The sequence below is a fragment of the Corylus avellana genome, chromosome 2 (assembly GCF_965113065.1).
Source record: "Corylus avellana chromosome 2, dhCorAvel1.hap1.2, whole genome shotgun sequence".
In the NCBI taxonomy this organism is placed as follows: domain Eukaryota; kingdom Viridiplantae; phylum Streptophyta; class Magnoliopsida; order Fagales; family Betulaceae; genus Corylus; species Corylus avellana.
In genome coordinates, this window is record NC_142491.1 from 35,041,674 (window position 1) to 35,057,616 (window position 15,943).

The following is a 15,943-nucleotide window of genomic DNA, read 5'->3' on the forward strand; positions in this document are numbered from 1 at the left end:
CAGGTTTAGTTGTCTTAGTTTCACACGGCAGAGCTCCTGTCCAATCAATTACTTCTCAACGGCGCACACCATCATCCATCTAGGGCACGGCGTGTTTGGTATAGGATTGGATCAGATTGGACTCAAAAGATTCAAACAAAAAAAAAAAAAATAAATAACCATTTCAAAATTAATTATAATATTTTTATTTTTTATATTACATCAATCACTTTTAAAAATTACTATAAAATAATTTTATTTTTTTATTTTTTTAAACAAAATATTTTTATTTATTTATTTATTTTTCTAACATCAATCAAATTTACCTGAATTTGGGTTGACTCCCTTTTTCAAGCCCATCCTTGCCTTCAATGCCTACACGTAAACTTCACTTTGACCAAAACCCACCCTTTTCCCTACTCACTTATTTTATCCCTACCACTTCATTTCATCCTATCCCCTCTATTTAAGGCAGCTTCCCCTCACTGCTTTCCTAGCTTCTCTCTCTCTCTGAGCTGAGGATATTTTGTGAAAATGGAGAGTGAGAACAAGGGCAGCAAAATTATGGGTGGGAATGGGATGGATGGGGTGGAGAATAGAGGGGGGCAGGTGGGAAAGCAGCAGGGAAGAGGAAGGAGTGGTAGTTGTGTGCTGCTAGTTGTGAGGGTTTTGGGGTTGGTGTTCACTTTGGTGGCTGCCATACTTCTTGGAGTGGACAAACAGACTAAGGTTGTCCCCATTCAGCTTCTCCCAACCCTCCCACCTCTCGATGTTCCCGTTACTGCTAGGTGGCATCACTCGTCTGCGTTCGTGTAAGTAACTCATCTTTTCCTCTAACTACTCTGATTTTTCTTTTACTTTCACTTGATACAAGAAAAAACCAAAAAAAAATGAGACCTTTTTCCCTTCCATTTTCTCGATATTTAACTGCAAGTTGCAAGAAAGACAGCACATTCTTGGTAGGGGAGCTTATGGGATGCAAATGCGCGCGGTTAATTATTTTTGATATTCGCTTACTGATAATATTTTAGATATCTACATTCGTAGCATGCATGTTTTTACTAACTGCGTGTGTGCAGTTATTGCGGTTATTAAATGTTGTTGAAGCTGTTATCCACATATTAGTTAATAGGCTTTTGGGCCAATTTTAATCTCTTAGGTTTTCTTTGGGTTTTTATTATGGCCTATTTTAGACGAATTTAAAAATAATTTTAGCTGATTTTTAGTGTTTTGGGCCCCCTTTTTTTTTAATTTTTAATTTTTTTTTTTTAAGCTCTAACATTTTGAAAATATATTGATTTCACATTACTTTTTCCTTTTGGCCCAAGTGAATGAGAGAAATGTGAAGAAAAAAAAACCTAAAACAATGTAAACATAACCTATACACCAAAACAACGTCGTTTTGGTGAATTTATTAAATATAATATATTATATATAAAGGGTATGCGGATGCCGTAATTTACTGCATCTGCATGTGTGGATAGCGGATGCAGGCGATCAATATCTACCCGTAAAAAATAAAGACGATCTAAAGACTTAAAAATCTGCCACGACATCCATCTTTTCGTAAAGTGTCTACTTTGGTCGTGCCCATCAACCCCTAATTTTTTTTTTTAATTTTTTAATTTTTAATTTTTTTTATTTTTAATAAAATCTTATCTAAAGGTTAATAAGTACTACAACGTCAAAGCAGTGTAAATAAAAATCAGAAGAGAATTGAGTATATAGCATTATTTTAATAAATCCACACTAGCGTCATTAACAGATCAATCACTCTTTAATTTCTAATTTTTTTTTTTTTAAAAAAAAAGAAAACACCTAAGAGAGGGAGAAGTGAAAGAGGTTTTTTGTGTTAATTGTGGGTCTTTGTTAAATTTTTTAGAGGTGTTAAAGGCGGTTACGGTTAGTGGTTATTGGCAATAACCGTTAACCGTAACGGCCTTAGCAATTTGTAAATTTCACTAACCGCAACCGCTAACCGCCTAACGGTTAGCGGTTAATGAAATAGATAACCGCCCGCTAATCGCTTTTTCAAAATTGGACTTTTTTTTGGGCATTTTTAGGCCTTTTTGGGCTTCCTTTTTTGGGCTCTTTTTTTTTTTTATTAGTATTTTTAGTGTCTTCTTGAGCCCAATTGCTATAAAAAGGGACCATATTGAAAAATAAAAAATATTTGATTCAAAATTTACATTTACTTGTACTTAAAAAAAATTTCGTTAAATATTAAATCATAACCGATTAATTTTTTTTTTTTTTTTTTTTTTTTTTTTTTTTTTTAAATTCAACACAACATATACAAAAAATAATTCAACACAACATATAAAAAAAAAATTCAAAATTCAGACAACTGTCACAACATATAAAAAAAGCATATAAAAAAAGTTCAACACAAAGCATATAAAATAAGTTCAAATAAAACATTAAATGATACAAATAAAACATTAAAACTTCATCAATCCTCTCATTTGGTCCTCTAGGAAATCCTGTAGACATCAAAAGAAGAAAAGTTATAAACTTAAACATAATAATATTAAGGAACAAGCATGTACACATAATTTGATATTATATAATCATATAATCTCATTAAATTATATCATATGATTAATTATTTAAATTATTATCATATTTACTTATAATCTTTTTTCTTTGAATTGAACTATCTAATGGTAAATGGTAATGTTTAAACTCCTAAATCCTAAATTCCTAAAGTATCTAATAATGCTTTAATTAAATTGTAGTTATAAGTAATATATTGTTTAATTCAATTGAATCAATTGTGATTATCATTGTACATGAATCATATGATTAACTTGTAGACTTATGACTTATGAGTTATGTCATATTATATATGTATTATTTATTATTATATAATCATATGATTTAATGATCAAGTCATCATGTGATATAATCATATCAATTATAATGATAATACATTAATACTTAAATTTTGTTTATAAGTAACACCTTGGTCATTGTTTAATCCAATGTCAATTATTTAATTTGATATTATACGAATCATATCATCATTTTACATCAATAATATGATTCACTTGAAGTCTTGAATAAAGTATTTGAATTGTCATTGAATCATATGATTAAGTATTGATATTATACATTTATATTATTCATATGCATATGTAGACTTATACAAACTTATAACATATATAGACTTATAAGTTTATAACATACATTGTAAATAAGTCTCTAAATATTTAATTGTTGTATTAGTATGAATTGATATACTTATGAGTTATGCCATATTATATATGCATAATTTATTATTATATAATCAAATGATTTAATGATCAATTGATCATGTGATATAATCATATAAATTATAGTGATAATATATTAATACTCAAATTGTGATTTAATTATTTTTTAAAAAAATTGTGATTTAGTGATCAAGTGATTATATGATATAATCATATAAATTATAGTGATAATATATTAATACTCAAATTGTGATTTAATGATCAAATGATTATGTTATATGTAAAAATATTTTTATAATTATAATTATAAAGATATATTATATAAAAATGCGGTTAGCGGTTAGTAGACCCAATAACAGCTAACCGCTAGGCGGTTATAGCGGTTAGACGGTTAGCGGATAATGCGGTTAAGCAGTTAGGCGGTTAGACGGTTAGCGGTTAGCGGTTAGTGGTTAGCGGGCGGTTTTTAAATGCGGGAAACCGCCCGCATTGACACCTCTAAAATTTTTGGTGGATTCGGCGTTTACGGGTTTGGTTGAATTGCCATTTTGGGATGTGACTGGTAGTAGATGCTGGGGCCGTCAATATCGTTGCCCCTTCTCCATGCTCCAATTAAAAGAAAGATCCAAATTTATAGGTCGTTGAAGTAGCTTTTTATTATTATTTATTGAGAAATGTTAAGTGTTTTTTTAGTGTTCAACTGTAATGGAACTTTTAAAATTATTGTTGACTTTGAGATTATCATTATTGACTTTTAATCTATTGGTAATTTGAAAAGCACGTCCGCACAAGAGGAGGAAGAAAGATTCAAACTAGTGGCCACCGCTTCATTAAGCATGGTCCCAACTAATTGAGTTACATCTTAAGGACATTTATATCACACATTATTCACCTATAAAGTACACTGTGTCTACAAGCCCACATATGACGCACAACCTTTCAACATGTGACACACCACCTTTCAACTTCAACTTTTCACTCGTGAACAACTTCTTGTTGAATCTACCTAGCTAGGTTGCTTTTACATTTTTTTTTCTTCCACTTTTTAAACAAATACTTTAAGATTGAATATTTTATGTGTGTATTAGAGAGGGAGAAACTAAATGAAAAAAATGAAAAATAGTTGACCCAAGCGGGAGGGACAATACATTTTCTGTATATTAAATAATATTTTTACATTTTTATCCATGTAAAAATAATATTTTTTGAGGAGCCATGGTGGGTAATTGCCTCCCCTCAGTCCCTCACCCTACCATGGCTCCTTTATAAAATGAAGAAGTAAAGATATGTAAGAGGGTAGGAATTAAGTTTATTGTCCCACATGGAATCAATAATTATCCTATATTACTTTATCTCTTGAAGTTAATTTGGTTTAGAAGTTTAAGGAATTGTCTTATGACAATGATAGAGTTGTAGAACTATCCTTATATTTAAAACAAATTAATATGTTAACAAACAACACAAAACTACTTTCACTTTTATGTCACATCAAAATATATATATTTTTTAAAAACACAATCTAAAATTTAAAAGCGTTTGTTAACAAACGGAACCATATTATGAGTTAATAATTATTCATTTCCATTAACGTTGTTTTGTGTGGTTTGTGTACTAGGTATTTTGAGGTGGCAAATATTATGGCATGTTCATATGCATCCCTCTCTCTAGTCCTTATAGTCACAAGCGGGGGTGCAAGTCACATCTTAAAGTCGATGATCATCATCTTCGATGCGGTAATGGTGGCTTTGCTCTTCTCCGGCATTGGAGCCGCCGCCGCGGTCGGCTTAATTGGGTACCAAGGGAATTCTCACTTGCAGTGGGGAAAAGTGTGTAACGTGTTTGGAAAATTTTGTAATCAAGGGGTAGCAGCTGCGGCGTTTTCTCTGCTGGGATCACTTGCATTTCTCTTGATAGTTGTCTTTTCTGCTTTGAGAGCCCAAGGAAAATCTTAGTGTAAAATGGTCAAGCTTTTTACCAGATTATTGGGTTCCTTAATAATGTGATTGAGTTCATTTCTGGTTGTGTAAATCCTTATTTTCGTTAGAAATTGGGAGTAAATTATAAAATCTTACTCTTTAATTTGGCCAGATTTCCCTCATGGGATGAAATGAATAAATTATAAATTGTTAGTCTCAACTGTCCAGATTTCCCTCATGGGACGAAATGAATACATTATAAATTGTTAGTCTCAACTGTCTTGGATAGTAGGGCTTCTTTGTTTTTTGGCCCCAAAAAGAGCTGAGGTCGCAATGCACCATTTTTGCGGGCTTGTCAACTGCAATTCCTGTAAGATTACGTTTAGGGAGCTTAAAAGTGCTTTTAATATTTAAAAAGTCCGTTTGAACAAAAAAATACTCGTTTGGTAAAAAAAAATTAAAATCACTTTTAAGGGTCCAAAATGCATAAAAATAATGAAAACACACTTTTGGCAAAAGCTTAAAAATGAAGCTTTTGCCTAAAAGCTCTTTTTGACTTAAAAACTCTATTTGTCAACGCAATCCCAGACAGGCCCTAAGAATTGGCCCAAAATGAACTTGCAATTAACAAGAGCCGAGTTGACAATTTTGGCTTGCAACCCTCCCACGAGGGGGTTCACCCATAATAAACTTCTTACGAATAAGTTGTGCAGATGGTATGAATGATCCTTTAATTGAGTTAGTTTTCATCTCTTACCTTGCTCCAAACATAGATGGCTCGCCTGCTTGTATTTATAATTGAAAATATTTGAAGTAATAAACAATTTGAGAAAAATCATATTTAGTCCATAGGTTTTCATCCCATTTGTATGTAGTTCTTGGGCTTCCAATTTCAAAAATACAATCCTAAGGTTTTGCCCAAATTTAAAATTGATTCCTTTGTTACTTTACCACCAAAGTTGTCATCTGTCTCATATGACTTGTCAGCATCCATGTCGGCACAACAATGCTATGTCACATTAGCAAGTGCCAAGTCATTCATAGAAAAAACAAAAGCAAAAAATAAAACAAAAGACTTCTTCATCTTTTGTGTCTCGTATGCTCTTTAGCGTCTTTGTTACCGTTAATGCTGTTGTTCGTAACTAAACATAGACACTAAAATGTCAGGTGACTTTTTTTCCCGATGAATGACTTCGCACTTGCTAACGTAGCATTGCATTAGGGTGCTAACATGGATGCTAACATGTCACATGAGAAACTATTAACAGTAAAGGAACAAAAAGACCTCTTTTAAGCTTGAACAAAACCTAAGTATTATATTATTAAAATTAGAAACTCAATGGCTAAAATCAAATAGAATAAAAAACTAGGGGCTAAATAAGATTTTTCCCTAAAATTTTTTATCATATTCGGTGACATTTGAACATTTTCTTTTGGTGCATTACCTACTTGTCAGAACATACCGTTCACGGGGTTCAATGAATTTGAAGATCTGGTATTTCATGGCACTTTTAAATCATATGCTGTAACTAGAAAGGATAAACCAGTATCAGACCACACTAACACTCCTAATACCGCATGTACGGCACTGATAATAACATGTTGATACAGAATAAGTGCAATCAAGATCAACTCCATAACAGAAGTCTAAATTTGGGACCTCTGCATTTAGTTCTATCTCAAGAGAAATTGGAAATCAAGGTCTGAAAATGCTCCCGGAAAGCAGAGGCCCATAAATTGGTTTATAAAATCACCCAGATAAATCAGAGATTCTGATCCTCTCCCTCCAACTAAAACCCACCAAAATTCTATGGCAATGTCCATCTAATCTACCAGCAGATATACACGACGACAAGGTTACAACAGACAAATGAATAGCAACAATCGCAGAGCTGATCAATGCAAAAGAATTACATCCAAAAAAGAGAGCAAAGATATTTGTTGTGGTCAGAGGATGCTAACGAGGACTTCAAAGTGTCTTGGTAATGCAAATATGCAGTGTAATCAAATATGCAATAAGAATAAATTAGCTGTAACATCCAACCACGTATATAATACTGCTCAATTGTAGAATGATGAAATTGGCGTAAACTATGCACAAACATTTCCTATTTTCATGTCCTCGGCAATCCACCATTTGAGTAGAGAAGCAAAAAAATAAAATAAATAGTTATACAGATGAAAAAATCTCCCTTGACCAACTTGCCAATGCACATGAAAAAACCACTGTCTCATTCCAGGACCACACCCAAGGTGGACAACAACCATTGCCAATCAACAATAATGTTGGCTCAAAAGTGCAATAAATTATACACAATATTCCAATACAAGCTCTCAAAGGTGTATATAGTAATCCAACAGATGTTCGACAAAAAAGCTTGGGAATGGGGTTATGACCAAAAGCTTTCAACACAACAAAAAAATTAAAAAAACTACTATAAAAGGCTTCCATTTCAGTCAATCAACAAAACCCACAAAAAAATTATGGAAAATACCTTCGTCGAAACAAGATTTTTTGATTCAAAATCTTGTGATTTGATGGAACCCTAGCTGAAAATGTGACGTCGGAATGAGTGATTTAACTGATGGGTACTGTCGCTGATGGTTCTGTCGCTGGTGGGTTCTGCGTCGACAGGTTCGGCGCTTGAGGTGTATCGGGTTCTTTTTTTTTTTTTGACCATATGCAAGTGATGGGTTTCAAAAAAGATGCCCTCAAGTTTAAGCCAAACTCACCGTTTTGGATGGTCCAAAACGGTGAGTTTTATATCCTACGTGTTCGATGTGAACACGTAGGATACAAAAATTCGACTGAGGTGGACTTAAGTGAAACGGTTCGTTTAACTCAAAATAACGGCAGTTAACAAAAATTAATGGTAGGGAGTTTCTAGTAGTTTTGAGTGACCTAGGGACTAAATTTTCGAAAAAAAATACCCAGGGAGTTTTTAATGAAAGTGTGTTGACCTAAGGAGTTTATATCTAAATTCCCTTTTTAAAAAGCTCTTTCATACTTTTTATATGACATTTTATTTCCCAACGCAATTGCAAAGAAACTCTTAAGGGGTGGTTTGGCCACCCCTAGACCGGCCTTGGAGGTGGCTTAGCCACCCCTAAGGTCAAATTGGGGGTGGTTTGGCCAACCTCAGACCGGCCTTGGGGGTGGCTCAACCACCCCTAAGGTCACACTGGGGGTGGCCAGCGATCCCCTAGGGGTAGTTCGGCCACCCCAATAGAATTTTTCAAACTAGAGGTGATCATTCAGTTTTTTCCAAAATTTGAAGTACTAGTTTTGTCATGTTTTAAAACTTAGGGGGAAAAATTAAAAAACTCAAAACCCAAGTACCAAAAAAGTTATTAACCTTAAAAAGGTCCAAAACTGCGTTTTGGGGAAGCTTGAAAGTAATATTTTTTTAAAAAGCTCTTTCATACTTTTTATATGACAAATTTTATTTCCCAATGCAATTGCAAAGAAACTCTTAGGCCTATTTTGGTTTGCGGAATAGGTATTTCGTTAGGAAAATGAATAGGTATTACTGAGAATAGAAGATGTTGGAATAGAATACTTATTTAAATTCTTTAGTTTGATAGTAACACATATTTTATAATTAGAATTAAACCAAAATCACTAAAAAGCCCAGATAATTTCTAATTTTTTCAAAACTCAAAAAAAAAAAAAAAAAACTGAATGTGTGGGTGACCACCCCCGAAAGGGCCTTGTTGTGGCCTTCTGGGGGTGGCCATGCCACCCGTGACAAGAATCTAGGATGGCTAGGCCACCCCAGACAGCACTTGAGTGTGGCCCTGATGCCACCGGGGCTAGCGCGGCCACTCCCAGGGCCTACTGTGTGTGGCTGGCCACCACCCCAATGGGTGGTTGGCCACCCACAAGATTTTTTGTTTTTTATTTTTTTATTTTTCAGTTTGAGAGAATTTTTTTAAAAAAAAAAAATTACGGGTTGTTTGGAAAACTTTGTCCATTTTCTCGGGAATAGCTATTCATGTATGCCTGTGATTAGTTATTTCCATGGGAATAACTATTTCTAAGAATAAACTTCTACCAAACAAAAGAATGACTATTCCATGAGAATAGTCATCCCATTTTAATGGTCTATTCCGCAAATCAAACGAGATTTTAGTCTACAATAACATCAACTCATAAGTGTGGCAGAGAACATAATAAATAGTAGAGATAAAGTACATATATGAAGGTACCTAGAGGAGAAAAACCACTAAAAAGAAGAGTTAATTACTTTTTCAATATCTATATTAAGGCCTTCTATCAAATAGACCATTTTGTTTCCAAAAGTGTTGTGGAGGTATTTGCAGTAACCCGAAAAAAGGAGAAGGTACTTTCATCCATCTTCCGTCCAATTTTTTTTACAGAAAAACACGTGACTCATACCAATCAACAACTACCATGTATTTTATATGCCTCATTAATATTATTTAAAAAATTAAAAATAAAAATTAGGGGGTAACTCGTCTACCCCAAATGGCCTCCGGGGTGGTTTAATTTTAGCCACCTCTTGGTGGGCCATAAGGAGTGACAAAAATCATCCCTAGCATGCAATAGAGGGTGTCTAGAGTTCTCTAGACCACCTCCACTTTAGTCAAATGGGGTAGCTGACCACCCTCATTATGTCAAACGGGATAGCTTGAGTCACGCCCATAAATTTTTTTAATGAGATATATAAGGTACACATGATAATTGTTTTTTAATTTAACGTGTTTCTCCGCAAAACAAATAGGACGAAAGATAGATGAAAATACTATCTCTGTTTTCGGGGTTAATACAAGTGCATGTACAACCAAAAAATATATTTGATATTAGGACAAATCAGTGCCGATTGAATGCTTGGTTGGAGTAAGCTAGCTAGTGAACATTGAATAAGAATTGTTGGTATATATAGTAGGTGGGCATTCAAATTCAGAATTTATTGAGGTCCAGAATAGGGAAAATAATGGTAATATAATTGAAGAGAAAGGTGGATGTATGGCCACAATATTTGTGTCTTCACTTTCAAGGTTGGTATTTGTTGAGAATAAATTCACACTACAAGCCCACCAACTTCTGGGCCCAATGGCCAAGGATAGGCCCATGAAGATATTAATTAAATAACAAGGACTATTTAATTAATTGATAATCTTATATTCCAATTAGCATAATATTGGAATAAAGACGTCCTACTTATCTCTACAAGAAAACGACTTAAGATTTAATGAAGAAGATGGCGCGGAGACCACCGAGTGATCTCCAAGAACTAATGAGCAAGGTAGAAGAGTTCATCAATGAAGCTGATGTCCGATAAGCGATAGATAGCACAAGGAACCCGGAACAGAGAATTGAAGGAAAGAGGAGAGAAGAGAGGAAGAAAGAAACCCGGAAGACAGTAGAAGAACTTAAGCTCCCAAAGAAGAAATTTCGAGACAATGGTTTCACACCTCTCAATGCGGGAATTTCAGAAGTATTAATGGAGGTCAAGAAGGATCCGGAGTTTGTACGGCCACCAAAGATACCGGGTAGTCCTCCCGAGAAGAACAAAGATCGATACTGCGATTTTCATGAAGCTAGGGGTCACTACACCGAAGGATGCATAGCGCTGAGGCTATTGATTGAGAAGCTCATCAAAAACGGTAAGCTGGTTCGATTCCTAGGGGATCACAGCGATCAACCAAGGAATAACCGGGACAACCGGCCCTACAACAATCGTGACAGAGAACACCATCCTCGAGGCCGCCCGCCCCAGGTTGAAAGAGGTAGGGAGAATCACCCATGGGGGGACAGCCCACGGGAGCGTAATCAAAGAGAGAGGAGTCGTAGCCGACAACGTGGAGATCCGGGAAACCAAATCATAATAGGGGAGATCCGAACAATTGTTGGAGGATTTTCCGAAGGAGAAGAGTCTAAGCATGCAAGGAAGGCTTATGCGCGACAAGTAGGAAGTCAAGAGGTATGGGCGGTCGAAAGACCAATGAAAGTTCAGAAAAAAGAGCCTTTGATGATCGGATTCTCAGACAAGGACTATGAAGGGATATCTTTCCCTCATACGGATGCTCTGGTAGTTACCTTAGCTGTGGCCAACCATAACATGCACAGGATTTTGGTAGATAACGGAAGTTCAGCTGACATTCTATACTGGCCAGCTTTCAAACAACTCAACATAGGCCAAGAAAAGGTCGGAACAGTGAAATTCCCACAGATGGCGCCAAACTGTTAGAACCGTTTTCTTCACGATGAATGCACGTTCTTTGAGATCTGCAATTCGGCAATGTGTGCTCTCCAAATTGTTGTAAAGAATGAAAAAGCGTCAAAGAGTACGACGGCGTAGATGCCGTGGACACTCCGATGCCAAAATTAGAACCTAAGAAAAATATTATGCTTCGATGCACAATAATTTAATATGCCTAATAATTTCTGATCTGAGAGAGAGCGTATCTTGTACCTTGTGTAGGGGCCAATTTATAGGCTTGAAGGTTGAAGTTGATTTGAACTGGTTTTCCTTGTTCGAATTGGTTTAAGAGTTCAAAGTTGAGATAATCCCAAACGATTATCTTGTAAAGATAATCTTTTACGTAGAGATAATGTTGAGCTTTATCTTGGAATGATAATCGTGAATAACAATCTTGTAGAGATAAATAAGATTTCTTTATGATAATATAATCCTAATTGGAAAATATTATATATTGATTAATTAAACAGCCCTTGCTATTTAATTAATATTTTATGGGCCTATTCTTGGCCGTTGGGCCCAAAATTTGATGGGCTTGTAGTGTGAATTTATTCCTAACAGTTAACCCCCAATTCCCTTAGCCAAGGTACTTGGATGACTGAAATTTAGCCAAAGCCTTTTGGTGGCTTGTTGTTTGACCTTGTCCAAGACTCATGTTTCCTTAATGAAAGTGTTTTGAGCTTGTTAATTGGAGCTTTTCAGCTCTGTTTTTGGCATCGCTTGAGCTTTCGGAAATACCCCCCAACTCTATCCCTTGGCGAGGGTTATGCCCGTCATAGTTTCGAGACACCTGGGGATCATGCCTGGGTCCCTCTCCGAGTCATCGAGATAATCCAAACCAGCATAATAGCCTTTAATCAATAATTTGCAAATCTTTCAACAGACTAACTTTTGTTCCCCGTTTGTCTTGGGTGAGGGTTGTCTCCCTATTTATTGTTTTTGCCAAAGGTTTTCTCCTTGTCCTTGTTTTAGAGCATTGTCTCCCTATTCTTTGTTTTTGCCCAAGGTTTTCTCCTTATCTTTATTTTAAAGGGTTGTCTCCCTATTCATTGTTTTTACCCAAGGTTTCCTCCTTGCCTTTAGGTATGAATCTCCTTGTTTTTGCCCAGGGTTTCCTCCCTATTCATTGTTTTTGCCAAAGGTTTTCTTCTTGTCCTTGTTTTAGAGGGTTGTCTCCCTATTCATTGTTTTTACCCAAGGTTTCCTCCTTGCCTTCAGGTATGAATCTCCTTGTTTTTGCCCAGGGTTTCCTCCATGTCCTGTCTACCAAAAAGTAATTGTCAAAGGGTGGTCCTCGGAAGGCCGAGGACCCTCCGATGCTTAAGTTAGTATTGATCTTAAATCAAATAATAATAAAAGCATAAACATACCAAACCATGGGCATACTACTGGCAGTACTTCTTCAAGTGCTCTGAGTCTTTCTATTTTTGTTCAAGGTTTCCTTGCCTTCAGATATAAATCTTTTTGTTTTTACCCAGGGTTTTCTCCCTGTCCTGTCTACCAAAAAATAATTGTTAAAGGGTGGTCCACGGGAGACCGAGGACCCTCCGATGCTTAAGTTAGTATTGATCTTAAATCAAATAATAATAAAAGTATAAACAAACCAAACCATGGGCATACTACTGGCAGTACTTCTTCAAGTGCTCTGAGTCTTTCTATTTTTGTCCAAGGTTTCCTTGCCTTCAGATATGAACCTCTTTGTTTTTACCCGGGGTTTTCTCCCTGTCCTATCTACCAAAAAATAATTGTCAAAGGGTGGTCCTCGGAAGACTGAGGACCCTCCGATGCTTAAGTCAGCATCACTCTTTATTCAAATCAAATTCGGTAGTGAAAGACAATCAAATGATAAAAGCATAAATAAATCAAACCCTGGGTGTACTATTGATAGTACTCCCTCAAATGTTCTGTGTTCCATTGCAGTATTAAAAGACAATCAAATAACAAAAGCATAAATAAATCGAACCTTGGGCGTACTACTGATAGTACTTTTTCAAATGTTCCGCGTTCTATGGCCTTGGTAGTGGCTTTCCATCCGTCCTCTAGAGGTGGTACGCTCCTTGTCGATGACACTTGACAACCTAGTACGGCCCTTCCCATGTTGGACCCAACTTCCCTTCAGTGGGATCTCGTGTGGCGATGGTTACCTTTCGAAGAACCCAATCTCCGACTTTGAAGTCCCGATGCTTAACCCGCTTGTTGAAGTACTTAGCTGCTTTCTGCTGATAGGCGGCCATGGTGATCTGAGCTTTATCCCGCTTTTCTTGTAGCAAGTCCAGGTGCAACTTCATTCCTTCGTCATTCAGCCCCGGGTTGTAATGCTCCACTCGATAGCTAAGAGACCCTACCTCCACGGGAATTACAGCTTCAGTTCTGTATGTTAAGGCAAAGGGTGTTTCCCCAGTAGAAGTTCAGGTGGTGGTTTTGTAAGACCACAATACCTCCGGAAGAAATTCTACCCAAGCTCCCTTACTATCTTCGAGCTTCTTCTTTAGAGTTTTTATCAAGGTCTTGTTGGTTGCTTCTACCAATCCATTTGCCTGGGGATGTCCCGGTGAAGAGTAATAATTCTTTATATGAAGTTTTTCACACCACTTCCGGAATGGTTCGCAGTCGAATTGCTTACCGTTGTCTGTCACAAAGGCGTGAGGAATTCCATACCTACACACTACTGATCTCCACAGAAAATTCTGGATGTTTCCGGTTGTGATGGCTGCCAATGCTTCCACTTCTGCCCATTTGGTGAAGTAATCTACCGCGACTACTATGAACTTGCATCCTTCTTTTCCCGTGGGTAATGGACCTTCTAAGTCGACTCCCCATTGTACAAAAGGCCATGGTGCCGAGATTGGACTTAGCTCTTCAGGGGGATTCTTTGTGATTTTAGCAAATCTCTGACACTTGTCCCAATGTTTCCCGATGTCACTAGAATCCTTGTTCATTCCGGGCCAATAGTATCCGGCTCTGATAGCTTTGTGAGCCAGCATTCGGCTTCCTCCATGGCTGCCACATACCCCTTCGTGAATCTCCCACATCACATAATCTGCCTCTGCCTTAGTAATACACTTTAAGAGAGGCAATGTGTACCCCCGCCTATAGAGAGTCCCATCAATCCAGGTGTATTGAGCGGACCTCATCCGGATCTGTCGTGCCTTCTTTTTGTCATCTGGGAGCCCACCATCTCTCACCGTGTTGAAAACTGTTCTAACAGTTTGGCGCCGTCTGTGGGAAAAATTATTTGTTTCTCATTAAAAAAAAAATTCATCACGGTGTGCATTGGCAAAGCAGATCTGCCTCTTACATTGCAGATCCACGTTAACTGAAGTCCAAACGATCAGTCCCGCCGTCACTGACCCACATCTGTGCATCGAAGAAAATCGTAGAAGAAGCCTCTGTGCGTAAAGTATCTGGTAGACAAAAAAAAAAAGAAAAAAAAGAAAGGGTGCTGCGCAGGAGAGAGAAGAAGAAAGAAAAAGAAAAAAGAGAAAAGAAGAAAAGAAAGAAGAAAGAAGAAAAAAAAAAGAAAAGAAATAAAAAAATATATATATAACACCACGTGAAGGGCTGTACGTTGGAGGAATTGGAGAAGAAAATTGGCGTTCGACAACAGGTTTTTCTTATTCAATTGATATTCCTGTTTTGGTTTTGGAATAGCTTATCCTGATTTAAGTTTATATTCCTATTCTGGTTTAGGAATAGCTTATCCTGATTTAAGTTTATATTCTTATTTTGGTTTAGGAATAGATTATCCTAGTTTAAGCTTATATTCTTATTCTAGTTTAAGTATAGGCTATTCTGGTTTAAATTCCAAATTTGGTTTTGATTGGTTGTGAGAATAAGGTAATTCTTATTCCAAATTATTACATTTTGGGGATACTCTATCCCGGATAAGAAGAAAAGGAAAAAGCAAAAAGGAAGAAAAAATTCTGCCATGGTGGCTACGCGAACGGAAATAGCCAACCATGTTGGTCCATTGGTCCAGCCTAATCCGAAACCAGTCAACCACGCCGGCCAGATTGACCCGATAGATCCAGTTATCAGCATCAACCCTGTTGATCCCATAGTTCAGCAGGGACCGGTTCAACACAACATACCTCCCCGTCAACCGGAAATAGGAGATCCTGAATGCTTTGCAGCAATGGCAGCGCAAATCGAAGCTTTGACACGGCAAAATGCAGAACTTCGTCTACGGGTATTAGAGCAGTCTCATCGCGAGGAAACCCGTGGTAGGCGGGACGAAGAAGAGCACGTCAGCCATGTTAGCAGTCATAATCAACCAAGAGGAGGACACCAAAAAGACAACTTCAAGCAGCATGCAAGCCGAAAGGAGGAAAATCGGGTGAATGATAGCAAAATCAGTGGTACCCAAGATAGAAATGACGAACTCAACAGGAGGATGGCAGAGTTTGACAAGAGGTTCATCAACCTGGAGCGGAAGAATAAAGGGAAGGACACCTTCGTGGAGAAGATGTTGCAGGGAACCGGTTCACCTTTTTCCCCACAGGTGGAGGAATACCGGTTGCCTGAAAAATTCAAGGCCCCTCCTATGATGAGTTATAAGGGTGTCAGAGATCCAGTCGAACACTTGGAATATTTTCTGTCACATGTA

The 15,943-nt window shown here is 36.8% G+C and overlaps 1 protein-coding gene across 1 annotated transcript; it reads left to right on the plus strand.

The window, feature by feature from the left end:
* The first annotated feature begins 443 nt into the window (after positions 1-443).
* LOC132167219 (CASP-like protein 1E2) lies at positions 444-5,206 on the plus strand. The gene is made up of 2 exons (XM_059578126.2): positions 444-791; positions 4,810-5,206. The coding sequence occupies exons 1-2, from the start codon at positions 514-516 to the stop codon at positions 5,144-5,146; spliced, it is 615 nt and encodes a 204-aa protein (XP_059434109.2). The 5' UTR covers positions 444-513; the 3' UTR covers positions 5,147-5,206.
* The last annotated feature ends 10,737 nt before the right edge of the window (positions 5,207-15,943 follow it).